The sequence below is a fragment of the Doryrhamphus excisus genome, chromosome 17 (genome assembly GCF_030265055.1).
Source record: "Doryrhamphus excisus isolate RoL2022-K1 chromosome 17, RoL_Dexc_1.0, whole genome shotgun sequence".
NCBI classification, from domain to species: domain Eukaryota; kingdom Metazoa; phylum Chordata; class Actinopteri; order Syngnathiformes; family Syngnathidae; genus Doryrhamphus; species Doryrhamphus excisus.
The window spans coordinates 7,251,447-7,276,601 of record NC_080482.1 but is presented as its reverse complement, the minus strand read 5'-3'; the positions used below and the strand labels follow the sequence as shown (position 1 = coordinate 7,276,601).

The window sequence follows — 25,155 nt, the reverse complement described above, 5'->3', positions numbered from 1 at the left end:
TGACCACTGAAAAGTGACCATTGTAGAACCCGTACATGTTTTGTTAATGGAACCGCAATGAAACGGTTGTGGGCCAATGTGGTCTGCACCAAATTGACTCTTAATAATTTTCTCACATTTGGTGTCTCAGCGCTGATGTCCGACGCCGTGGCCCACACTTTGGACGGCTGTGAGGTCCAACCTTTGGGGGAGGAACTGGACCCGGAGAGGGAGGAGCTTCTAGTGGATATGGATGTCGTACGGGAGCGGGGCTTGGAAATCATCAATACTACAGCCTACATTGCCATCACAGGTAAAATAGTCCTGATCCTGGTGCATTCACATTGCACCAAGTTTATTTGAAAGTGGATCCGGTCAAGAGTGAGTTTTAAAAACAGACTGTGTACATATATTTATACTGTTATTCTGTATATTTTGTATTTTTCATTCTTTTTTAATAGATGTTAAAGAAGAAGAAATCTGGCCTAACTGTTCATCTTCAAGCTTACACAGATTTTCTACAGCAATATAAAGATGCCTTAAACACTGCCCGCTCACGATACTACTCCAATCTGATTATATCTAGTTCCAACAATCCTAAATCCCTCTTTTCAACAATCAACACACTGCTAAAGCCAAATGACAACTCCTCCTCATCCTTCACCACCACCAAATGCAACAACTTCTTAACCTACTTCCAGTCCAAAATTACCAAAATATACAGCTCCCTAAACCCCCCCTCGACTCACTCGCTTCCTCCTGACCCTCCACTATCTGGCTCCACCCAACGACTCTCCAAATTTACACCTATCTCACCCGTGCAACTCACTAAAATACTAACCGGTATGAAGACTCCAACATGCTCCCTGGATCCTATCCCTTCTTCATTCATCAAACCCTGCCTCCACATCATCTCCCCGCTGATCACAAGTATCATTAACTCCTCCCTTATCACTGGATCCGTCCCACAGTCTCTCAAGCTGGCGGCAATCACCCCCACACTCAAAAAGTCTGGTCTCGATCCCAATAACCTCTCCAATTTTCGTCCCATATCCAACCTCCCCTTTCTGTCCAAAATCCTTGAACGTGTCATAGCTGCTCAACTTCAATCTCACCTCAACTCCAACAGCCTGTTTGAATCCTTCCAGTCCGGTTTCCGTCCCAAACACAGCACTGAAACAGCTCTTCTTAAAATCACCAATGATCTTCTTCTCTCCTCCGATTCCGGCCATCTTACCATCCTCATCCTCCTAGACCTCACCGCAGCCTTTGACACCATTAGCCACTCTATCCTCCTGTCCCGCCTCAAAACCAGCCTCAATATCACCGATTCTGCTCTGTCTTGGCTCCAATCATACCTCACCAACCGTCAACAGTTTGTGCACATAAATAGCTGCTCCTCCTCCATAGCCCCTTTACCTCAAGGTGTTCCCCAAGGTTCGGTGCTTGGTCCTCTTCTCTTCATCCTCTACATCCTTCCACTTGGCAATATCATCCGTCGACATGGCCTCAATTTCCACAGCTACGCTGATGATATTCAACTATACATTTCTACCACCTCCATCAACTCCAACATCTACTCCACCCTCACCAACTGCTTAGCTGATATCAAAACTTGGATGGAACAAAATTTTCTCAAACTTAATAGTGACAAAACAGATATTATCATCATCGGTCCCAAAAACACCACGGCGCCCACCCATAATTTCCATCTTCAATTTGACAGCGCCACCCTCACTCCATCCCCGCTCATCCGCAACCTTGGTATCCTCCTAGACCCCACCCTTTCATTTGAACCCCACATCAAACAGTTAACCCGGACTGCATTCTTTCATCTTAAGAACATAGCCCGACTCCGTCCATCACTTACATTCTCTGCCGCTGAATCCCTAATCCATGCATTCATCACCTCCAGAATCGACTACTGCAACAGCATTCTCTACGGTACACCATCCAAAACCCTCAACAAACTACAATATATTCAGAACTCCGCTGCCCGCCTCCTCACCTCCACCCGCTCCCGTGAACACATTACCCCTGTCCTCCAAAACCTCCACTGGCTTCCCGTCCCCCAACGCATTCACTTCAAAATTCTTCTCATCACCTACAAAGCCCTCCACGATCTGACCCCCCCATATCTCACAGACCTCCTCCATCCACATAATCCCCCGCGTCCCCTTCGCTCCTCAGACTCCAACCTCCTGGCACTCCCCTGTAAGACCAAGCTCCGAACCTGGGGAGACAGAGCCTTCTCCATCGCTGCCCCCACTCTCTGGAACTCTTTGCCCCATTCACTCCGTGCTTGCCCTGACCTTCCCACCTTCAAAAAACAACTCAAAACCCACCTCTTTAAATCTGTTTTTAATGTCTAACCTTCTATATCTGACTGCTGTGCCCCGCCCCCGCTTTTTTAACTGTGTACTAACCAATGAATGTTGTATTTTGGTGTGTCTTTTATTCTGTTTACTTGCTCTATTCAACTTCATTCTTTTGTAAAGTGTCTTTGAGTATCTTGAAAAGCGCTATACAAATAAAATGTATTATTATTATTATTATTATGTGTCTGCACCTACTATACCAAAACAAATTCCGAGTATGTGTTTGATCATACCTGGCAATAAACCTTTTCTGATTCTGATTCTGATTCTGTTTATGCACAGCCATATTGACTCTCATGTTCTCCAGGTGCTGAGTCCATCTCTGTGTATGAGGACGTCCTTCGCTCGGTCCACTACCGACTGTCCAGAAGCTCGTCTCGCTTCGAGAGACGCTTCCGTCTGTCCTGCTCTGAGATGAACGGCAGATACACCAGCAATGAGTTGACTCTGGAGGTGAAGCAACATACACTTTGACTCCTGATGGGTTGATATAGGAACGGAAATAGTCATGTATTTTTTTTTACTGGTAGGTGAACTTCCTTCACTCCTTGGATAGTATGTACCATCCCTCCCACTTGATGGCGTCCCAGCAACAGTTTCTCCATCAACATGCAGGCGAGCTCAGTGGGCACGCTCTGCCCAGCCAACATCGCAACACAGGTGACATTTTGAGTGCTTAGCCTGTATTTTAAACGTATGTTAGATTAAAAAAAATATCGAACTATTGGGATGACTTTTTTTTTTATTGGTATTTTTTATTGACATTTATTCCAAAATGCAATGGACTTCATCTTGATGCATACATCACATATCCACAAAGTTTTATGGAAAGCCTATGTGTGGTTTTTGTGTCATCCTACTAACAGACAAACCAACTCGGAGTGATTTATGGTAATGGTAATGGTTTTATTTCATTTGAACATGCATCAGATTACAATTGAATGCATCACATAATCAGTTCACAGTTCCACATGTCCAAAAGGAGTAGGAAGAAGCAAAGCTTATTAAATCCTACCCCTCCATCTGGTACTTTTAAATCAGTAACTGTTACATTTGTTCTGCTTTCCTAATTTTTATTTTTATTTTTTATTACGTACCGAAGTACGAGGTGATATGACCATCCAATGACATAATGTGTACCATAGTAAGTGTCAATATAGTGATATGTATAGCACATCATGACTGGTTCAAGACTCTTCATCCTTGTATTTAGCAAACATCAACTGCTTGTATTGTTTCTTGAATTGGCTCATCGTTGTGCATTGTTTGAGGGTCTTACTCAATCCATTCCATAGTTTGATTCCACATACTGAAATGCTATGGCTTTTTAACGTAGTCCTAGCATAGAAGTGTTTCAAATGTAGTTCTTCCCTGAGATCATATTTCTCCTCTCTTGTAGAGAAGTATTGGATGACATTTTTAGCTAATTGGTTAAAAAAAGCAATTGAGAAAGAACTCAATCTCGTAATATTGAGACTTTTTTTGTAATGTTATGAGTTTAATCTCATTCATGCCTAAATTCTCGTTTTGTTTGTTTCTTTTGGCTTTTTCCTGATTTCTGAGTCGCCACAGCGGATCTTTTTGATCAGAATACTGATTTCTGACGATTACTAATGATGCTTACTAGTGGAGATTCGAACCCAAAGTCCAGAATGCTAACCACTTCACTACGGCGGGCTCATTCTCATTCATTCATTTATTTTCTACCGCTTATCCTCACGAGGGTCGCTGGAGCCTATACCAGCTGTCTTCGGGCAGTCTTGGACTGGTCGCCAGCCAATCACAGGGCACATATAGACAAACAACCATTCACACTCACATTCATACCTATGGACAATTTGGAGTCGCCAATTAACCTAGCATGTTTTTGGAATGTGGGAGGAAACCGGAGTACCCGGAGAAAACCCACGCATGCACGGGGGAGAACATGCAAACTCCACACAGAGATGGCCGAGGGTGGAATTGAACCCTGGTCTCCTAGCTGTGAGGTCTGCGCGCTAACCACTCGACCGCCGTGCCGCCCAAGTATGACTATGTTTTTTCATTTTATGTATTAATTATCTGTTGTTGTTTTTTTTATCAGTGGTGCCAGGGGCCGCCACCATCATCATCATGGTGTGTGTGGGCTTCTTAGTCATCATGGTGATCCTCGGCGTATTCCGAATCCGCTCCATCCATCGCCGCAGCGAGGAGGCCCGGGAGGCAGCGAAGGAGGGCGGTGGCCAGTGGGATGACTCTGCGCTCACTATCATCGTTAACCCCATGGAGGTAAAAAAAAAAAAGTTGGTGCAATCTTTAAAAAGACGAGGTCTCACTCCGTCCTTCACACTTGCAGTCGTACGAGTCTCGCATGGGCATCTCTGCTGACACGGAGGGAGAAGGCGAGGAGGAAGAGGAAGAGGAGGTGGCAGAGTCGCCTGACAACACCGGCGACGACCAGCGTATCATCTTCAAGAAGGAGGGGAGGGAGGGCAACGCCCGCCGCTACTGAGCTGCATGTAAACCCTGCACCCGTTCTCATGGAAACCACCGGTCACAACACTTTTATGATCATGTATGGAATGTATACCTGCAAACAACACGCACAACACCTTCAATGTGATATACTCGGCCACACACACACACACACACACCACGCCATACGTAACCTATAGCCAACAATGGGGCGATTGTTCTCCACTTAAATGTTCAGTGGCACAATGTATACAGTTAATGTCATTTAACAGTCTGAGCCACCTAAATGATTAGTGGTGCATCACAATGATAATGTGTCTGTATAGCGTGAAGCTGAATGAATGAGGCTGCTTTCTTTTTAAAAAAAAAAACGAACAAAAAATAGATTGTATTGTATTTGGTTATCGAACACAATTGAAATACTTGCTCTCCACATGCCAACACCTGACTCACAAAGTCAGTGCACAAGCTGTTTCCTCCCTCTTTGCAACCTCTCGCAACACATTCCGTACAAAAGATATGTTTTGTAAAGCTTACATCTACGAAAGAATAGTAGTGCCACATTGAAAAACAAGCCAAAAACAAAAAAATACCATGGAATTACAAGAAGAAAAAAATACAAATATTAATAAAATAAAGTCGTAATTTTTAAGAATTAATCTTACATTTTTAGGATTTAATTTTTCTTCTTAAAAACTCAACTTTTTTTTTCATAATATTACTATTTAATTCAGGAATTATTCTTGTAATTGTATTGACAAAGATGATGATTGTCATGTTGCAACTTTTTCATACTATTATGATTTATCTCGTAACATGACAACATTATTCTTGTAATATTGCAGTTTTTTTCTTGTAACAGTTCAACTTTATTCTCTCAACAAGTATATTCTTGCAATATTACAACTTTATTCAAGGAACATGACAACGTTATTCTTGTAATTTTGTAGCTTTAGTCTCATAACTTTATTCGCTTAACATTACGATTTGCGATATTCCCTTTTTTTTTTCGGTAATCCATCTTTATTCCTGTAACATTCTGACTTTGTTCTCCCAACATTCCCATTTTGTTCTCTTAACATTTTTTTTTCCGCAATATCGTGTTTTATTATTGTAACATGCTGACTTTATTCTCGTAAAATGACAACTTCTACGATTTTTTTGGTAGTGAAAAACATGGCTCGTAATATTTAACAACTTATGTCTAATAACATGGTCATTTTATTCTTTATAAACAATTTCTTCGTAATAGTACATCTTAATTCTTGTAACATTACGACTTTATTCTCGTAACATGAAAACATTCTCAGAAAAATATGACCTTTCTGGTAACACAACTTTTTTTTCTCAAATGTTACGATTTCATTTGTCTAACATGGCAACTTCCCCCCCCCCCCCCCCCCCCCGATAAACAGTTTCTCGTAACACAGCAACTTCGTTCAAAAGGTTTAGACTTTTTCCTCTGAAAAATTTGACTATCCTCGTAACGTTACGACTTTTTTTTGTCGCAATATTACGACCAAATTCTGGTAACGTGGCAACTTATTATTCTTGACAAACAATATCTTGTGGCACTACGACTGTATTCTCATGACACGGCAACTTCATTTTTATAATCATACAACTTTTTGGTCAGAAAAACATCCTAACATTACCACTTCTTTCTCATATTACAACTTAATGCTGACTTCTTATTATGCAGACTTTATAAAAAAAATGGTACTTCTGAAGTACCTATGGCACATTATAGTACTTACAATAAAAACAGCTGGACTTGACCTATAAGGCATCACACATTGACCTCTGGAATGTCTCCAAAAACCACACAACCGCACACACATGCGCGCACACAACACACCACACAACCCCCCCGCTGTCCCCGGAATGTCCGCTCAGCTTGGGCAGTTTGATTGTAATTGATTGTAATGAGTTTTATGTACATACAACAATAAATACTATCATCATATTATTACCATTATGAATTGTTATTATTGCAACAGCCACTTTTGAGATGGAGAAGATGAAGTCATTTCCTGTTTATGTTAATTCCGACATCAAAGAAATAAGTAGGAATATATAATACTATAGTAGTAGCGGTAAGGATGATAGCTCCTGGCTTGATGAGTGTCTCTTACTTTTATGTGTGATAATGTTGTAATTTAAGAACTTGTCCATATCTGACTCACAGAAAACTAAAGGGGGAAAAAAAAAAAAAAGACTGGGAGGCGCACTTGTTGTGATACCTGCAACTGTAGATAAATGTCTCATCTTCTGCTCTCTTTTCACCAAATTTCGACATTCTTTTGTCCACCGATATTTGGGTTCAGTGAATGTGACACCTCCACCGTCTCCCCCCACCCCTTCCGTGTCTTCTTGCTGTCCGTCTGTGTATGTGCAGTGCTAAAAACCTGTCAGTAAATCAATTTAAATGCCTGTTTATTTTGTTTTGTTTTTGAATGTGATGTTATGAAGGAGTAAACTTTGCATTGCATAACTTATATTATATTATACCCACTGGAATATTATGTAATTACCGGTGTGGTGTGAGGACATGGATTGTTACAGAGAGAGAGACCACTGTCAACAAAATTCATAATAAAATCAATATATGACGTCTCCACGAGAAGCCTTTTTTTATTATTTGAAATAATGGAATGGTAGATATCCATTCCAAAAATAACATAAAATAAAAAAAAATGTAATAATACAGTACAAAGTTTTCAATATTGAGGATTGTTTGTATGTACTGTATGATCATGTAGTCACGTGATTGCTTTAATGCATGATAAATTGGTAACAGTACATATAATATAATCATACGACAGAAACGAGCCCATTATCTATGATTAAACAAAAAAAATCACAAGCAGATTAAGTCAAATTTGTCTTTTTCGATGACTCTTTTGGGGGCGCCTGACAACTGTTCAACTTTGATATTTTACGCTAAATCATTTTACGTAGGTACTTTAAGCCATGATTGGCAGTGTACGTACGTAAAGGCCTTCCGAGAATACCATTCTGTAGTTAATGCATGATAAATTGGTAATATAATGTTTTTTTACATATTTTTTTACATATAATGTAATCATACGATAGAAACGAGCCCATTATCGCGTTATCTAACATTTAAACAAAAAAATAAAAAATCACGAGAAGATTAAGTCAAATTTGTCTTTTTCGAGTACTCTTTTGGGGGCGCCTGACAACTGTTGAACTTTGATATTTTACGCTAAATCATTTTACGTAGGTACTTTAAGCCATGATTGGCAGTGTACGTACGTAAAGGCCTTCCGAGAATACCATTCTGTAGTTGATTAATAAGCGCTTCTCCACGCTGTCAGTGTAATGTACAGTGTTAGTGGAATGGAGGAGGCAGGTAAATAAAGGAACGAGCAACACACGACGGCGGATTACGACTGACTGTTTTCCGTGAGAGATGGCAGTCTGACAGCTTTTGTTGAAGCAGTGGAATCAGACTTAACGCAGAGGAGGGACCACCGTTGAGATTCGGTCGGCGGTGAGTGAATATCATGCTACCCGTCTCTTCTTGCGTCTTAAGCGGCTTGCTTGTCTTCTTCGGCACCGCTGGCTGGAGCTAGCTTTTGAGTTAGCTTAGCTAGCAAGCATCGAGCTAGCTTGCTATTGTTGGATGCGTTACAGGCTTGTTTCTCGAACATTCTGCATTCTATATACTTATATAAAACCATAATATAATTTAAAACCGTAATTGTATTTATTCCTGGTTAAATAAACGTGTTTAATAATCATTGCCTGCCAGTCAATTGTAACACATGACAGTCAATCATGTTAGATAAAACAGGTAACAACTGCTGAATAACTTATGTATTTTGTATTTATTAAAATACATTAAGGAATATTAAAAGCGAAACACGGAAAAGAAATACTTAACGGTCAATAGGTCAGTGGTGTGTAAACAGACAGGTGTCACCTTGGCCTATTTGTTATAATTTAGCTTTTACAAAGAGAATAATGTCATGTTTTGTGGTAGTATTTAGCTGGATCTTTGTCATTGTAGTTGTAAGAGCATTCAACATTTTCTAATATGTTGTCCTTCTCATGTCAATCAAAAGTGAGCATTGTTGTCCTCAAAAAGGCAGATTATTTGACACAACTAATGTATTGTCTCTATTGTTGTGGACACCGATAGCGTTGAGGGTGCATTAATAATATCTAATCCTCTTACATCGATCCTGATTATCATATCATAGCCGTGTGAATTTGTAATTGAGAACAGAAGATTGACTGTCTTGTGCAGTCAATTACTCGCACAGTGTGTACTTTTATGACAACAATGACATGCAAAAATCCAGACATTTATTGATATAATACATCTTTGGACAATTTTGCCCAGTATTTCAGAAACAAATTCTCAACAAACTGTAATGTCCGTGCTTGTGGTTTAGGAAGAGGTAGTCACCAATGCAATTCCAATTGTATTATTAACATTTTTAACAACCGCAAATGTTAATACCGCTGTTTGGCTTTGCTCATGTTAATGATATGCTATGCTATGCTACTGTAAATTATGTTGGTGCCTCGTAGCCGTAACATGGTTAAAAAACCTGTAACTTTAAATTTGATCTTTGTTGCCGTCCAAAAGGGTCTTTTCGAGGCAAAGATTCATCCACGTATCTCAACTGGCGGAGCATGCTTGTGTGTTCAGGCTCGTTCCAACCTCATTATTCATGGTTCAGCCTAACAAGGAAATCGCATGGAAAACAGCAGATGGAGCTTTAACTTGGTTATGTGGCATCAGATAACTGGGGCACGCGTTTCACCTCGCTTGGCCTTTTCCACTGTTAGAGGAAGTCGGAAAACCTGTTCATCAGATTAGAGAATTTTATATAAGATATTAAAATGGTAATTCTCAGGATAACCTGTTTATGTTGTACTTGTGCATTTAAAGTGACTGTCAATGGCAGGACGTCATCCAATAAACCAGTAACTTATTTTTGAAAATGCTAAATTAATGTATTTTTTTGTCCTAAGTTTTTTTAGTGGGCCTCATTGGGATTGTTTCATCCTTGTGTCGCCATGGCGATGCGGGAGTTGGTGGAGGCAGAATGCGGCGGTGCCAATCCCCTCATGAAGTTGACCGGTCACATAACCAAGGAGGGCGGAGCATGGCGGCACCGCGCTACACCCACAGTGGGCAATTTTTTAATTTTGAAGTTAATTTTAAATTGCTGTACTTGAAATGAAACTGCTAATGTTGACATTTTTTATGCTAGATTCCCCCAACTCCCATTGAAATTGCAACTGAGGAAGACGTGAGTGCTCATATTTTCACCTTTTCATTGTTTTATACTTTGGCTAATGTGGCAATTGAACCACATGAAAGTATACTAAGGTGTGTTTTGGGGTTCCAGCTGGTCAATGAGTTCCTCCAGGCACCGCCTCGGCCCCCACAGACATTTGACATGGGTCAGCTGTTGGAGGAGATGCAGCAGATCGACCAGCAAAGCTACAGACAAGCTCCACAGAGAGGTACCTATCACTTTAATCATCAACTTAACCTCACGGCCGTCTCCAATGCAATATTTTCATTTCATGTTCCAGCTCCGGATGTGGCGGCCTTGGCTCTCTCAGGTGACTGGGCAGCAGAGTTTGTCTCAGGCTCAGAGTCCGCATCAGCGCCAGGCCTCATCGCACTCGGTGATGCTGCAGATGCCGACTGGACGAAAGAATTCATTGCTGAGGCTGCAGGTAGCTTCAAAATGGCTTTTTTTTTCTCAAAGTCAATACAATGAATAGGATTTATATATATTTATACTGTCTGACTACTGCTGTGCTGTGGGGCCGCTATCAATCTTAAACCTGCACTATTTTTCTTCAGTGTTTGGAGGGGGAACAAATCTTACTGTGTGTTCTCCTGGTGTGTGTTTTATTTTCTCTTCCAGATCCTGGACGCTGGGCTGAGGAATATTTGGAGCAATCAGAGGAGAAGCTGTGGCTGGGAGACTTTGGAGACAAAGAGAACGCCTGGTGAGAAAAAGGACATAAAAGTGTTATTGTAAAGATTCTGACATCCTCTAAAGCAGTGGTGTCCAAAGTGTGTCCCAGGGGGCAATTTGTGGTCATTTTTTTTGGAGCCATGACACATTATAGAATAAAATCAAAGTGAAAAAGTAGAAATGTTATACTGTAACAAAGATTGTGTGTGAAAAGGCTATGAAATCATAAAAATACTACCTAGAATATTTATTCTTGTTAATTAAACAGGACAAAGGAATACCAGCAAGGAGAGGAGCTGAGGCAGACAGCCAATGAGCTTGTGGCAAAAGTGGACGACCCCAAGTTACAAAACACAGAGGTGAGCAACAACTTCCTGTACACTCGCCAAATCTCATCAAATCCCAGTTCATGCCACTTCTATCACTCTGCTCTTTCACCTTCCCCATTACTTTGTTACTTTAAAGTTAGATAATTTTTAATAAGCTAGTCATGGTAATTTTTTTTTTGTATCGCTTTTTTGTTCTTGTTTTTGTTTTTCATTGTTGTGTAGTTCCTGCGGTTCATTAGGCAAATTGGCGAGGGCAGTGTGACAGTGGAGAGCAGAACAGACAAACAGCTCACAGATAAAGCTCAGGCCACGGAGGCTCACAACTGGGCTTCCAACCTCAACCAGGTACGCTGTCCCCTTGAGGATGAGGTTCTCGCCACTGGGAAACTTTGACGGGTCTTTCCGCTGCAGTAAAGCCAACTCACTCAGCAGCCATTTGATAATATCTTCTCAAGGGCAATTCCATAGATACTAAACTTGGATAAACTTTAGAATAGTCTATGTATGGCTTGTATGTGTTTCATTAGCAGCATTGTTTTTGAGACGCACTGGTTTGACGATACCCGGTGCATGTCTCTAAATTTGACGATTCTCGCTTATCAAACCTCATACCCGGTCATTATCAGTTTATCTTTTCACAACATTGCTATTGGACAACAATGGCTACGTTGATAGTAAATCTACACTGTTATACAAGCTGTACACAGACTAATGTTAAAGTATATCCAATTTCATCTCTATAGTATTGTCCCTGGAGAAGATATAGCACATGTGTCAAACTCGTGCCATGGAGGGCGAAGACACTGCAGGTTTTCTCTCCAACCAATTTCAGGTGATTTTCCATCAAACTGAAGGTGTTGTTGATCATTAAAATGACCTGCTTTCGTGATCGGTTGGAAACAATACCTGCAGTGTCTCAGAACTTTGATATATTGTTATAAAAAATAAAAAAAAACTTGAGAGGTGTACTCACTTTTGTGAGACAGTGTATTTTCACTGTGACTGGTGCTAAACTTCCACAGGATTCCCCTTCAAATCGGTGTAGAAGCCTATTTCTTCTGAGGAAAATGAAGATAAATCAGATGTAAATCATGTGTAAAAAAAAAAAAAAAAAAGTTGTTTGGCTGCTTGTTTATATTTTTGACATTTCGTCTGATACTTTGGTGTTCTTTTTCTGTGAGAAATGGGCTCCTTGCGCTGTACTGTGCATGTGTGTGTGATGAGTACCTGCTCATAATCAGGGCGCTCTAACTTTACCATGTACTCTCCCCACTTTTGACCCTATCAATGCCCCGTTTTTAATTAATAACAACCACCATTCATTCACCCTGCTCCTCCTACCATTTTAAACATACTCCCACACCGACCCCCCCTCAAAAACCTCACCTCCTCGACATAGTTCCTGACTGAAACAGGGGGAGGGAGTCTTCCCTTGGAATCTACAGAGAGGAAGGAGAAGATTGAGAAAGCTAAAGCTAAGCAGGCACAGCAGTGGGCCAAGGTCATCAGGCAGGTAGGACCGCTGCGGTCGTGCCAGCGATAGACTCTAGTGTTGTGGCACATATTATTTAGACAGACATATTTTATTTTTTAAGCATAATTAGGATGCATCATTAGGGAGGATTGTATTAGCCTTTTCTGTATTTTCATCTTCCATCTTTCCATTCACTTTCCACTATATTTTTCCTGATTTACTGCGCCCTCCCAACCCCCCCACCCATCCACACACACACACACACACACATATTCCTACCTCAAAGTTGACTTCTCAGACTCCAAGCAACCCATTGTGTCATTGCTGGCCTAATATTCAGGTGTCGGAGGAGTCAGCCGAAGCCTGGGTGGATGAGTTCACCACATCAGGACCGGATTTCCACCAAGCCAAAGCCGCAGTGGAGGTGAGATGGAGCCAAACCACATTGATAATTGAATACAGAGATCAAGACATGATGGAAGGGCATATCGGGGGAAAGTGCAAGATTTGAAAATGAATTATGTCACGAGGAGATGCAGGGAAATTCCTCCTTACGCCTCCTCTTCCTCATAAATCAGTTTTAAAGAAGAGCGCCATGTGCGCCTTCTCTGCCGTGCCTCAGTAATGATTTATTGTCATTTTATCAGAGCGATGTGGATTTTTGGGAGAAGCTGCAGCAGGAGTGGGAGGAGATGGCCAAACGGGATGCAGAGAGTCATCCATGGCTGTCAGACTTTGATCAGCTACTCAGTTCATCTTACGACAAGGTCAAGCTCACTTAGATACGTGTCGTAGTAATCCCCTTGGGGAAATTCTGGACCATTACTTAATTTCATGCACATTAATTAATTAATCCCCACATAGTAGACAACATCCTCTCTCTCCGTCCCTTCTCTCAGGGTTATCAGTTTGAAGAAGACAACCCTTACTTGACTCACCAGGACCCTTTTACAGAAGGTGTGAAGAGGATGGAGGCGGGGGACATCCCTGGCGCCGTGCGCTTCTTTGAAAGCGCGGTGCAGAAAGAAGCACAAAACCAGCTGGTGAGAATCTGAAAGCACAAACATGAAGGAAAGCGTTTTGGCTGCCACTGATAATTTCACTCATTTTAATTTATGCAGGCTTGGCAATATCTGGGCACGTGTCAAGCAGAAAATGAACAAGAATTTGCTGCCATCAGCGCCCTCCGCAGGTTAGAAACATAATAAAACATCACAAACGCCACATGCACGCCCACCCAGGGAGTATAAGGAGTTAGAATCATGCCAAAACTTTAACTTTTCTATATTTCCTGAACGACTACTGGCTGTTTTATGCCAATGTTGTTAGAGACGCCAGTAGTATACACCAGTCATTATTTGCACTATGACCCATTGATCATTGCACTAAAATTAATACAGTAAAGTCTCGTTATATCGATATTGTGGGGAGTCGGAAAAAATATCGATATAACCGGACTGTCGATATATCCGATCCTGCGCCGAACTGCATTAAAAGTGGGCAATAAATCAATCTTTGCTTAAGGATTTCAATACCAAAAAAGAACACGGCGAAGAACCAACTGCGTTCGTGGTTTCTCTCGTGTGTATAGAATAAAAAGATATCTGAATACAACACAATTAAATACATGTATTTGTACGCTTGTGTCTTCGTTGGAATAGGTGTGTATGCTATGTCAGTTGGTTCTTCTGTTGCAGGCATGTGTTTGGCCAGCTATGTGGGGCGGGTTGAGCATGACCTGTGAACCAGGAAGTGCGGGAATCGGTGTGTGTGCTGTGCTCTGGTGGTGGAAGTGTGAAAAATAAAGTTGACTGGAAGCAGCCGTTCGCCGTGTTCTTTTTTTGGTATTGAAATCCTTAAGCAAAGATTGATTTAAGCTGCTTTTGTATCGATATAAGCAGACCAAATTGGCTGGCGGGAGATGAAAAGGGCATCGTAGTAACTGGATTATCATAATAACCGGGTATCGTACTAACGGAACTAATTATATCATAAAAGACTAGAAATTTGCCGGGAAATGAAAATAGTATCGTAATAAGCAGTAATTCGTTATAACCGATATCGATATAACGAGACTTTACTGTATATCTGCTCCTGCATATGCTCCTGTGCAATACTATGTGTATATTTTGGATATCTTGTATATATCTTGTATATATGTGTTAAATTGTCTTTTTACTCTACTTTATATACTTTTTTTGTTTTTTAAACTTGACTACTGCACTGAAAAGAGAAGCTCTCCAATTTTGTTGTACATCTTGTATAATGACAATAAAGGCCATTCCATTCCATTCCAGAAGCCTTAATTGGACGATAAAGCAAGCGTCTGAGGTAGAATAACATTCAATCTGTCTTTGTGTTAGGTGTTTGGAGCTGAAGAATGACAACCTGATTGCTCTGATGGCGCTGGCCGTCAGCTTTACCAATGAGTCGCTGCACAGGCAAGCCTGCGAGACTCTTCGTGACTGGCTGAAGCACAACCCCAAATACCGCACGGTGTGGGAGCAGCACGAGCTGGAGCGGCAGAGGGAAGCTTCAAGAGAACAGGATAAAGAACGGGAGCGGTTTGGCTCCCTGCTGCCTGAGTGAGTATCTGTCAGCTCCTGTTTTTAGTCAGTGATTTTAAAGCTGTTTCAATATGTGTCTGTCTTTTTGCAGATCTTTGTTTACAGACGTGCAGACTTTATTCCTCCGGGCAGCTAACACAGACCCCGCTCAGGTGGACCCTCAGCTGCAGTGTGGTCTCGGAGTTCTCTTCAACCTCAGCGGCGAGTACGATAAAGCGGTGGACTGTTTCAGTGCAGCTCTTTCTGCCACGCCACAGGTGAGCTAACATCACTGTAGACCTGAACTGTGTTTGGTTTGGTCATTTTTGACACTTCGCTGTCGCCACTCAGGACTACTTGCTGTGGAATAAGCTGGGTGCAACACTAGCTAACGGCAGCCGCTCAGAGGAAGCGGTGGCCGCCTACAGGAGAGCCCTGGAGTTGCAGCCGGGTTTTGTACGCAGTCGCTACAACTTGGGAATCAGTTGTGTCAATTTAGGAGCACACAGGTGAGCGTGTGGCGTCCAAGAACAGCATTTTGGGAAATGATTTATTCTTATTAAACTTCCCCGACAGTCTCGTGGAAACATTAAGGCTGTTTTTTTTTGTAATTTAATATTTCATTTTTGTACTAATAACTTTGTAGAATTGTCTTTTTAACATGCCCCTAATAGATCAATAGATGGTTCAGACTAAGTGTAATTTGTTGCAATTAAACATATTTAATTGTGTTAAGTTATTTTTAATTACAGAGTTACGTTATAGTTAGATAGTTTGGTTATTATTTTCACCACCTAGTTTGAACAGTGAGTACAAGTAACTTGTATGTCCACTAGATGGCACAATCAGTGCTGTGAAAGTTGCTGTTTACAAGGTACATTGCACTCAAATTATGGTATTTATTACGCAATTAATGTGGTTATTATTGTATGTCAACAAATATGCATTATAATGCTAGTCTGCAATACCGAAGCTCATCAATAAATGCCAATTGTTTCCTTAATATTGCAGGGAGGCAGTGGAGCACTTCCTTGAAGCCCTGTCTCTCCAGCGGCAGGCCGCCGGTGATGAAGCAAGAGCAGTGCGAGGCCCCGGAGGCGCCGCCGCCACCGTGATGTCCGACAACATCTGGTCCACGTTGCGCATGGCTCTCAGCATGATGGGGGAGAGCTCGCTGTATTCGGCCGCTGACCGGCGGGATTTGGACACGTTGCTGGCTCACTTTTGCCAGCGGGAGGTCGAAGGAGGGCATGAATGAAGGTCCGTCCAGGGAGGACGAATTGAGTGTGAATGTTCTCTGCATGGAGGCACATGTTTGAACGAAAGGGACAATGACAGGAGGAAAACACTGTGAATCATCCTCCATCTGGTGCACTTCTGGGACAAATGCAGTATTAGTGTTTGAGAGTAGCAGCCAATGAGAATGCATTTTCTTTATTTTGCGTACATAACGAGTCCCTGTTTCCTCTTACAAAGCAAGTCATATGTAGAACTCTAAACTCCCACCATGTACAACAGATTTATGGTACTGTTACTTTTTTATCACAAGTACTTGTTAATGGAATGATTATATAAATATAATCATAAGTGATAGTTTCCTTTTTATATCAAGATTAATTAATTTGTGGTAATTAACCTGGACAATGAACTGACAACCAGTGTGACTGTTACTCATCATGTTTGTGTGCACCAGAATAAGCAGGGACATTGAACGATAACATCATGTATGGAATGATTGGTTCCTCTGGGCTCCTCCCTCTCTTTTTCAAATTTCATGTTTAAAAAAAATATTTCCTCCATTGTAATTTATGTGCATTGTAATTGTTGCTCTACAGTTGTTGCAAGGCAGAGTTATGATCTGACTGCAATGTTTAATATAATAATCAGCAATAAAGCTTTGATTCTATAATTGTCAGATTGTATGTTATGTTTTGTTCAATAATGCTAAGTTACATTAATTATTGGAGATCATTAATGTGCATATAACATTCCTTTAAAAAAAACAACGCCTTACTGAAAACAGTAATTTTAATCTTAAGGAAGTTTTGGCAAGCTTCGTGAGTCACGTGTGCAAACGACAGTTTTATTTTAAAAGATGCAGCCACACGCCCCGCCTACCTGTTGATCACAATTCCTTGAGCCAATCAGTGCATGGCAGAGGGGCAGTAACCAATAGCGGATTGGTTAGTTCAAAAAAAGCGTGGCCTCTCCCGAGCCATTTAAAAGTATCAAGAGTCCTGTGTTTATTTCAAATGTGAAGTTTGTACGAAGGTTTTAAAGTCGCTTTAAACTCCACTCGTCCTCTCGACTGTCGACTCCTTTTTAAGGTAAGCTAGAAAATATTCGCTTATTTCTACCGGGGCTGTTCCAAGATTATTTCTATCACAATACAACAAAGTTAATGTGAAATTAAAGAGAAACGAAGACACGAACCTTAGCTTTAGCCCACATTAGCAAAACTAACTTGCTAACTAGCTAGCGTTAGCACAGCATTATTCGCCTTTAAGCGACTCTTGAAGAATAAATATGCGCATTTATCGATATATCGTATATATCAGTGTGTGTGTGTATATGTGTATATATATATATATATATATATATATATATATATATATATATATATATATATAACAGGTATGCTGTGTTTAATGTCAAGTAAAGCAGTATATCAGTATATATCGATTTGTGTAACAGCTGTTGGGTTCAAACTCACCCTGAAAAGACTTACATTTTGTGTTCAATTATGGCTATTTACCTGTATTTAGATTTTTAGGTAGTACTGTTTTGTTTGGAACGATATTTCACACTATAAACTGTGATTATGCTACTTTGTATTTCACAAACTACTGTAGGTATTTAATAATTATGGAATTTGTCTTTTTGTGTTTTTATCTTATCATTAAAGTTGTATGCATGTTGATGTATTGGTGTGGCAACCAGGTTCGGAGAAATAATACAAACACAAAGTAGGAACTATGGGATCCAGTGAGAGCAAGATGACCGTGTGCGCTGCGGACAAACCTGAAGCACCCATCAAAAACACCCAGGTTGCCCATTTGGTGGATCCACGTTCTCCATCTGTGGCTATTGATCGCACTCCCATTCAGGTAGAGTATATACACATCTATGTTTTAGCTCTCACGCTATCAACACTAATTGAGCTATACTGGAAAATCCAGAACTTGTGCCTGCCATGTGATCGCACCTCCAAACCGCAATAACTATATTTTTCTTAGGTCGGTGGGCTCAAGGTGACAAATGAACAGTGTCCTTTGGGTTTGAGTGACCCTCGCTCTCCCACTGTGGGCATTATTCGCACGCCCGTGAGAGAAGTCATGAGAGGTAAGCGCTTTGCTTAACAAATGAGCGCAGTAACCATGTGGGTTGTGAAATGACCGAACCTCACGTTGCAGCCAAGGTGGGCTCCTTCGCTCGTCGCCTGGGCATGCTCTTCCACATGGAGGCTGAAGGCAAAATCCCCCAACACGGTTCCAGCAACACTGTCCAGGAAGAGAAGGAAGTCCACAAGAGCCAGGAGCTGGATTCCACCAAGCCTCTTCTCAGTCCGCCAAGACCACGCACCTTTGGTTCCTTGGCGGAGCATGCCAACTTCCTTGCCACGCCCACTCACAACATGGGCGCCTCGAGCCCCTTTGTTCTACTGGAGGAGCCCCAAGTGGAGGTGGAGATCGAAGCCGATGTGAGCCTGGAGGAGGCGGAGGAAGCCCGGGAGTCTCCACTGCACAAGAGGCTCAGCATGAGTCTCATCGCCTACCACGAGGGCGCCACTGCCTCCCAGGTCTTTGCCGAGGTGCACCACGAGACCTCCACTTCGTCGCATCACGTGGAAGAGTCTGTCACTCAGGGGGTGGACCACCTCTACGCCCTCCCTACTGTCACATTTGACGACTCCCCAGACTTCGGAACTCCTGCGGAACACGCCGAGGAATCTCCCGAGGCACCTAGCCTCGAGCCAAAGCACCAGCAACCTTCTGTGGGTGTCCACCGACTCACCTTTGACCCCAGGAGCCCAAGTCAGCTGGTGTTCAAACCTCAGTGGCTGGGCAAAGGGTTTGGGGCCACGGGGCTGAGAGCCAGAACGGTGCAGAGCGGGAAAGGAGGATCCTCTCCTCTCGCCGTGTCGGTCTCTGTGAAGAATGTCAACAATGAAAACAAGGGACACTCTGGAAAACCAAAGCAGAAAGGTAAATTCATATTTTTCTATTATGACTCAGCATATTTTAAATAAATCTCTCTTGTTTTAGGTACAGAGGGCCGCTCCCCACTGCAGATCCTCAAAGAGACCAACTCTCCAAGAGGGCGTCCTCAGGTAAAGCTCACTTTATCGCTCATTCAAGAACAATTTAATTGGACACTACAGAACACAACCTTCTTAACATTTGCCCTCTACCACTGGCATTAGCTTATTTGCAGTTATAATTAATCACATTTTATTTACACCATTTGTAGCTTTTAGCTGGAACTTAAAGTTTCAATAGCAATCTATATCTCTAGCTACAGAATGGCTCCAGCCATGTAAAACAAGCTATGCTATTATCTTTAGATTATTGCTACCTAGCTAGCTCACAAGAATAGACGAGAGGTGCACGAGATGTTAACAATTTTAAGAGAACAACAATCATGGGAAAAGTGAGTTTACAAGGTGGATGTGTTTCAAAGGGGGGTAAGTTTGTTGTGTTGGCTTTTCTGTTGCTACCACTTAGATAAATTCGGTGTAAACGGGTGTGTGTACAATTTCAGCAAGATTGGTTGGAAAAACATGGCCGCCATCAAGCAAGGAGTTGGTAACTAACTGTCCATTAGTCCCTGACCATTTATCTGATGATAAAACTGGTTATCTGTATTACATATACTCTACTGTGTCTTCCATTAGCTATAAATGTGTATATTTTTTGGGTATGATGTACAAAATATATAAATCTACATCAGAATCAGAATGCCCTTTATTGTCATTTTACATATGATAGATTGAAATTGCAGCAGCTCCATTTTCAGTGCAAGACAGTATGACAGTACAAAATATAGAAATTAGAAGAATAAATAATAATAGAATAACAAAGGGTCTACATTGTAGAGAATGACTGGTTGCCTTGGTTACATGGTCTTGTTGAGGGAGATGATGGCTTAAGGAAAGAAATTGTTTTTTAGTATATTTTAGTTATAGTTTCTCAGTATATTTAAATAGAGTCAGTGCCTGTATCCGTTTGGTTCCCAAGTGTTTATCCATCTCAGTAGCATCAATGATTTGAAGTTAAAAAGTAATATTTTAATATTATTTCAGATGAAGCTGAAGGTTTCGTCCACTCCAGAGAAGCTGCGGCCCGCACAGATTGACCGCAGAGTTCTAGCCGTGTCTCTGGACAAAGAGAATCGATGATACCCACATTATTTGTACAGCTTTGTAAGATCCCTCCATTTTTTTTTTTTTTTTAAATCTCAAAATTTTTATATGTAGTTTCTAAGGAACTGACTTTTTTTCCCTGTTTGCTTTTACTGTCAAATTGCAATGCAACTTTCTTTACCTTGTTTTGTCCTTCTGTAAATATAAATAAACGTGTTTGTTAACTAAAAGAAAAGCCCACGAGTAGAATCCCATCTTTTATTTGACAGTTCTTTTTAAGAAAACAATCTAAACATGGTGCAGTGTTTTGTAAAAGTGGTATACTAATATGAACATGTTACTCCCCTTGTCTGGCAGGTGGCACTGAGGAGAAGGGTAGCTAGTATTTACAATAGCTGTTAGCATCCTTTTAATAAGACAACTAGGTCATGGCTTATTGTAAGTGCTTAGTGAAACCATTTTTTATTGTCCCATCTGTCACATGTACTGTCTGTGCTGCAAGGGGGGTTGTCACAACAAGAACCCCTAATCTTCACCAAATCCATCAATCACATTCAAAATAAACTCAAACATCTACATAGAAAAGGAAGTAAGCATCTAAAGAGGTGGGGGGAACAAAAACTGTCTTCATTTTGCTTTACTTGACATTAAACACAGCATACCAGTGTAGTTACTTTTTGCAGTGTCCTCTGTCTTATTTTTTTTGTGTGTGTGACCACTCAACTGCAGCAGCAATTGTGCTAAAATCCACTAAATTATTGATTGACATTGTAAAATTATCTCGCCATTCACATTACAACCCTACTTCAGATAGCACTTGGCACAATTAAATACCGCCCATTGTGTCTCCTTCACCCAAAAAAACATCCTCTGGATATCCAGATTTCAACCCATAAGCAGGTGATGGCCTCAGTTCCAGATCTTGAGGAAGCTATCCCAGGACCCTGTGCAGCACGCCATGCCGTCTGCAGACACTCCGATGCAGCTCACTCTGTTGTCGTGACCAGCCAGCACCCCTGGACCACCACATGGAGGGAAATGTCATATTTAGGCTACACTGGAAGCTCAATAATCAACCGTTTTACCTTTTTGTATGTTCAGATTCAGTGGCCAAAATTCCCACTGTACCTTAATGCATCACACTAATCCAAATGACGTCGTAGTTTTCGCTGATTGAACAGCAGTTGGCGCGCAAGAAAGTAAACTGGAAAAAGGTCGAAGTAATATCCGTGAAACTCAGAAAATTCAGTAAATATTGTCGTTTGTTAATAATTTATTAGCGAATAGACGATGGAAATTTAAGAGGCGGTCGCGAGGAAATTATCCTTAGATTGTCCCCATTGAGCATGAAAGCAAACATGCTAACTGCTACCATGCTAATTGAAGTTGGGTAAGTCGCCAACATATTTACTGCTTGTACTTCTTCTTTTACTATTAACGGTGTTTTCTACACTTGTATGACAGTTCATGTTAAAATGTGTCAGTTAAAGGTTTTGTGATAGTGACAGTTTTATCCTTATCTTTCTACAAATCTATATAATCATAGCCTCCCAGTGGTTAGCATGTAGGCTACACTGTCTCGTGGCTTTTTACCGGTTTCCTCTCACATTCCTAAAACATGCATATTAATTATTTGGCGAGTCCAAATTGTCCATAGGTATGAATGTGAATGATTGTCTATATGTGCCTGTGATTGGCTGGTGACCAGTCCAGGTTGTACCCCACCGACCTTGCCTCTCCAGCAACCCTAGTGCAGAAATAATCATGTGGAGTGCATGAGAAATGAAATAAAAATTTGTCACATATTGTAAAGCACATTTATTTATTGGTAACAAACTGGCTAATTTCTGGATTAAGGAAAATGTACTGTAGTCACCCACGCAATTCCGACTACTAATATGTGAATATTTTTATGACTTCTATTTACACAGTTAGACGGCAAACAGTGCTTTTATTTTGAAGGCCTCTGTGTGTTGAGAATGTCTGTCCGAGAAGTTGAATACAAGAATAAATGTGCTTCTTGTCTTTAGTCATAATTTGCATGTCGTCATTGAGCATTATGAAACGCTGCTTACATTAAAGCGATGACGATGTTATGTTTATCATTTTTACCGGTATAAGTCATTTTCATATAATTGATGACTGTATCCTGGTGTATAAAAAATAATTTGTAATCACTGAATTCAACTCACCCACTCTCTCTGCCTTCAGAGAGTCCCAAATGTTGACGTTGAAGTCATCGTAACCGGCCAGAATGAGGCGTCCGGACAGGGATGGCGCCAGTGAGGTGACACCGCACATGATGCTGGAGTCCTGGTAGGTGAGGAGCTCCTGGTCAGCCCTCAGGTCGTACAGCTTACAGGAGGCGTCGTCTGAGCCTGTGATGACTGCGTTGCCGTTGGGGAAGAACTTCAAAGAGAGGGAAGTGGTGAGGAACTAGGAAATGCTCAATCACACGTCGCACAACTACTCTCCTCACCCCGATAGAATTGATGTCGCTCTCGTGGCCTCCAAAGGTTTGTCTGCAGGTGCCCTCCCTGATGTCCCACAGCTTGGCCGTGTAGTCACATGCTCCTGAGATAAAGAACTTGAAGTCCGGGGACACGGCCAGAGACATGCAGTCTCCTTGGTGGCCTGAGAAAATGGTCTTTTGGGTCCCGGTCTCAATGTCCCATAGCACACTGGAAAGAAAGGAGACCATTTAGATTGATATTTGATAGGAAATACAGCATAGTACTAATGTACTGGCTAGTATAGTACTAGGTAGATCATTAAAACCACCACAGCGGTATAGAAGAAGATAACTCCTGTCATATAAAGAGGATTAATGACTAGCATTTTGTGGTAGATTATTAAAAACAGAAGACTACTCTTGTCACATATAGAGGATCTTTGACAACTGTTTTTTAAAAACAGCAGTGCAGTTTTTGTCAGACAGAGGATCTTTGACTAGCATTCTTATGACGGACATTTGACAAGTGTTTCTACGATAAGATAAGATATGCCTTTATTCGTCCTTCAGTGGGGAAATTTGCATTGCACAGCAGCAAGAGTACAGAATCAGTTAAGCAGTACAAAATACACCATAAAGAAATATAAACAAGTATTAAAGTATGAACAAAATCAACAGTTTTACCCAGAGTTATATACAAATACAGTATGTAGATAATATGAAACAAGATGAAAATATATGACCAGTCTATACACTTTGAGATCTTGCTCGTGAGTTAATATGAGGTATTATAGAAATACTTCACATAGAACTTAATATATTGCATTTAGAGCCTTAATATTGCACAGAGAATGGAGTCTGGAGTAACTATACTGAATATAAAAAACAGAGTATTGCACAGATGTACATAGCGGTGTAGAAGTCAGAAGGTAGATTATTTAAAATAGCAGCGGACTCCTGTCATATGGAGGATCTTTGACTTATGTTTTTTGCAGTAGGTCCTTTAAAATCGCAGAGCGCACTTGTGATATAGAGGCTCTTTGACTTGTGTTTTTGCAATAGGTCCTTAAAAACAAAAGAGCACTCCTCTCCTGTCAGAGAGGAATTTTGACTAACGATTTATCAAATCAAAACTTTTTTTGTTTTTGAAGGCAGACTTTTGATACACGTGTCTCCACAGAAGTGCTCTAAACGTGTTCCTCACCAGGTGCAGTCTCCAGAGCTAGTGATGATCTCTGTGTCGCTGAGGAAACGACAGCAGGAGAGGTAACCTGCAGGTGACCACAGTGACAACATGCTCAACTAAGATAAGCTCAAAGAAAGCAGGCGACGTTATTGTTATATTAAATATGTATTGATTCTTGCCTGTGTGTGCAGCCAGCTCCCGCATGACCTTTACGTTGCCGTCCTTGCCCTTGAGATTGTAGATGGAGCACATGTTGTCGAGACCTCCGCATGCCACAAGATTGCCTGAAGGTGCGTAGGCGCAAGTCATCACCCATGATGACTTGAGAGGGATGGCATTCACCTGGAGAATAAACACAAATATACGTACAACATATATAACGTATAACAGTGTTTGCCACACTGTCGATCAGGGGCCCAAAAAATTAAATAATTATATTAATGTTGTGTTTATCGTTTAGTTTATGTACAGTATATCAACAAGTAAAAATTTGGTTATGCTACAATAATGCTTAGACACAAGTATTATTATTGTTATTGTTGTAAATATGTTTCCTTATTATAATATCACAATAATACAGTTTTAAACATGAATTTCATTTTAATTACAATTATATTGAATAGATTTTTTAAAATGACCTACAAATATATTTGCATAACAATAATATATACCGTATTTTATTGTATTTTTAATGCAATAATTACTTTCTCTGGGAACAAATAAAATGCATTAAGGGATAATTATGTAGCTAATGCAGGTTTTTGGATACGTCCCATTTGACATGACATATACTTTACTTGACACGTTGGCGCCGCATTTGCAGAGAAAAACCTTCTGCACACTATAGTACCTGCTCGGTAAACACTGCCGAATGGTATAAGTTTTCCCCTCAGGAGGAGTTTAAACACACGTCTTGTCTTACCTTGTTGGTCGTGATGCTGTCCCACACAATCAGTTTTCCATCTTGTGACGCGCTGACGCACAGCCTAGTGACATGTTGACAGAAAATCATTTTTCTTT

General features: G+C 41.0%; 4 protein-coding genes and 1 long non-coding RNA gene across 9 annotated transcripts in view; 4 read left to right on the top strand and 1 right to left on the bottom strand.

Annotated features, from left to right (window-relative positions):
- clstn3 (calsyntenin 3) overlaps positions 1 to 7,431 on the top strand; it is a 33,813-nt gene extending 26,382 nt beyond the window's left edge. Inside the window, exons 15-19 of the mRNA XM_058052999.1 lie at positions 131 to 292; positions 2,665 to 2,810; positions 2,888 to 3,017; positions 4,441 to 4,625; positions 4,693 to 7,431. Of these exons, the coding sequence (XP_057908982.1) occupies positions 131 to 292; positions 2,665 to 2,810; positions 2,888 to 3,017; positions 4,441 to 4,625; positions 4,693 to 4,848 (779 nt within the window). The 3' untranslated portion in view covers positions 4,849 to 7,431. The remainder of the gene's footprint in view (positions 1 to 130; positions 293 to 2,664; positions 2,811 to 2,887; positions 3,018 to 4,440; positions 4,626 to 4,692) is intronic.
- Positions 7,432 to 8,083: 652 nt separating this feature from the next.
- On the top strand, positions 8,084 to 17,050 carry pex5 (peroxisomal biogenesis factor 5). 4 transcript variants are annotated; one of them, XM_058053958.1, is made up of 17 exons: positions 8,084 to 8,328; positions 9,822 to 9,980; positions 10,064 to 10,102; positions 10,202 to 10,319; positions 10,392 to 10,538; positions 10,733 to 10,817; positions 11,055 to 11,145; positions 11,338 to 11,460; positions 12,515 to 12,628; positions 12,930 to 13,013; positions 13,237 to 13,356; positions 13,489 to 13,632; positions 13,711 to 13,781; positions 14,953 to 15,174; positions 15,248 to 15,413; positions 15,487 to 15,644; positions 16,147 to 17,050. In XM_058053958.1, the coding sequence occupies exons 2-17, from the start codon at positions 9,867 to 9,869 to the stop codon at positions 16,391 to 16,393; spliced, it is 2,043 nt and encodes a 680-aa protein (XP_057909941.1). In that variant the 5' UTR covers positions 8,084 to 8,328; positions 9,822 to 9,866; the 3' UTR covers positions 16,394 to 17,050. The 4 variants fall into 4 exon arrangements, with proteins under 4 accessions (XP_057909941.1, XP_057909940.1, XP_057909942.1 ...); XM_058053957.1 differs by having other exon boundaries at positions 10,202 to 10,538; XM_058053959.1 differs by lacking the exon at positions 12,515 to 12,628 and having other exon boundaries at positions 8,085 to 8,328.
- A 278-nt stretch (positions 17,051 to 17,328) lies between these two features.
- Positions 17,329 to 20,731, top strand: cdca3 (cell division cycle associated 3). Its single transcript, XM_058053062.1, has 6 exons — positions 17,329 to 17,462; positions 18,076 to 18,242; positions 18,372 to 18,477; positions 18,549 to 19,340; positions 19,401 to 19,465; positions 20,438 to 20,731. The coding sequence occupies exons 2-6, from the start codon at positions 18,111 to 18,113 to the stop codon at positions 20,531 to 20,533; spliced, it is 1,191 nt and encodes a 396-aa protein (XP_057909045.1). The 5' UTR covers positions 17,329 to 17,462; positions 18,076 to 18,110; the 3' UTR covers positions 20,534 to 20,731.
- Positions 19,984 to 25,155, bottom strand: part of gnb3a (guanine nucleotide binding protein (G protein), beta polypeptide 3a) — a 10,388-nt gene continuing 5,216 nt past the window's right edge. The window contains exons 4-9 of the mRNA XM_058053064.1: positions 25,058 to 25,121; positions 24,315 to 24,477; positions 24,154 to 24,220; positions 22,977 to 23,178; positions 22,690 to 22,906; positions 19,984 to 21,513 (exon numbers count right to left, since the gene is read on the bottom strand). Coding sequence (XP_057909047.1) covers positions 21,407 to 21,513; positions 22,690 to 22,906; positions 22,977 to 23,178; positions 24,154 to 24,220; positions 24,315 to 24,477; positions 25,058 to 25,121 — 820 coding nt within the window. The 3' untranslated portion in view covers positions 19,984 to 21,406. The remainder of the gene's footprint in view (positions 21,514 to 22,689; positions 22,907 to 22,976; positions 23,179 to 24,153; positions 24,221 to 24,314; positions 24,478 to 25,057; positions 25,122 to 25,155) is intronic.
- The window catches only part of LOC131105197 (uncharacterized), a 14,422-nt gene continuing 10,706 nt past the window's right edge, over positions 21,440 to 25,155 (top strand). For both annotated transcript variants that reach the window (XR_009119896.1, XR_009119895.1), the window contains exons 1-4: positions 21,440 to 21,887; positions 22,709 to 22,925; positions 24,157 to 24,226; positions 24,327 to 24,425. This is a non-coding gene — a long non-coding RNA (uncharacterized LOC131105197). The remainder of the gene's footprint in view (positions 21,888 to 22,708; positions 22,926 to 24,156; positions 24,227 to 24,326; positions 24,426 to 25,155) is intronic.

Bases quoted from the DNA above. Each gene is read 5' to 3' on its own strand.
- pex5 (XM_058053957.1), top strand. From the start codon at position 9,867: ATGGCGATGCGGGAGTTGGTGGAGGCAGAATGCGGCGGTGCCAATCCC. The intron at 12,629-12,929 runs GTAGGACCGCTG...CCTAATATTCAG, and splicing joins GGGCCAAGGTCATCAGGCAG to GTGTCGGAGGAGTCAGCCGA. The intron at 13,014-13,236 runs GTGAGATGGAGC...TCATTTTATCAG, and splicing joins AAGCCAAAGCCGCAGTGGAG to AGCGATGTGGATTTTTGGGA.
- cdca3 (XM_058053062.1), top strand. From the start codon at position 18,111: ATGGGATCCAGTGAGAGCAAGATGACCGTGTGCGCTGCGGACAAACCT. The intron at 18,478-18,548 runs GTAAGCGCTTTG...CTCACGTTGCAG, and splicing joins CGTGAGAGAAGTCATGAGAG to CCAAGGTGGGCTCCTTCGCT. The intron at 19,341-19,400 runs GTAAATTCATAT...CTCTTGTTTTAG, and splicing joins TGGAAAACCAAAGCAGAAAG to GTACAGAGGGCCGCTCCCCA.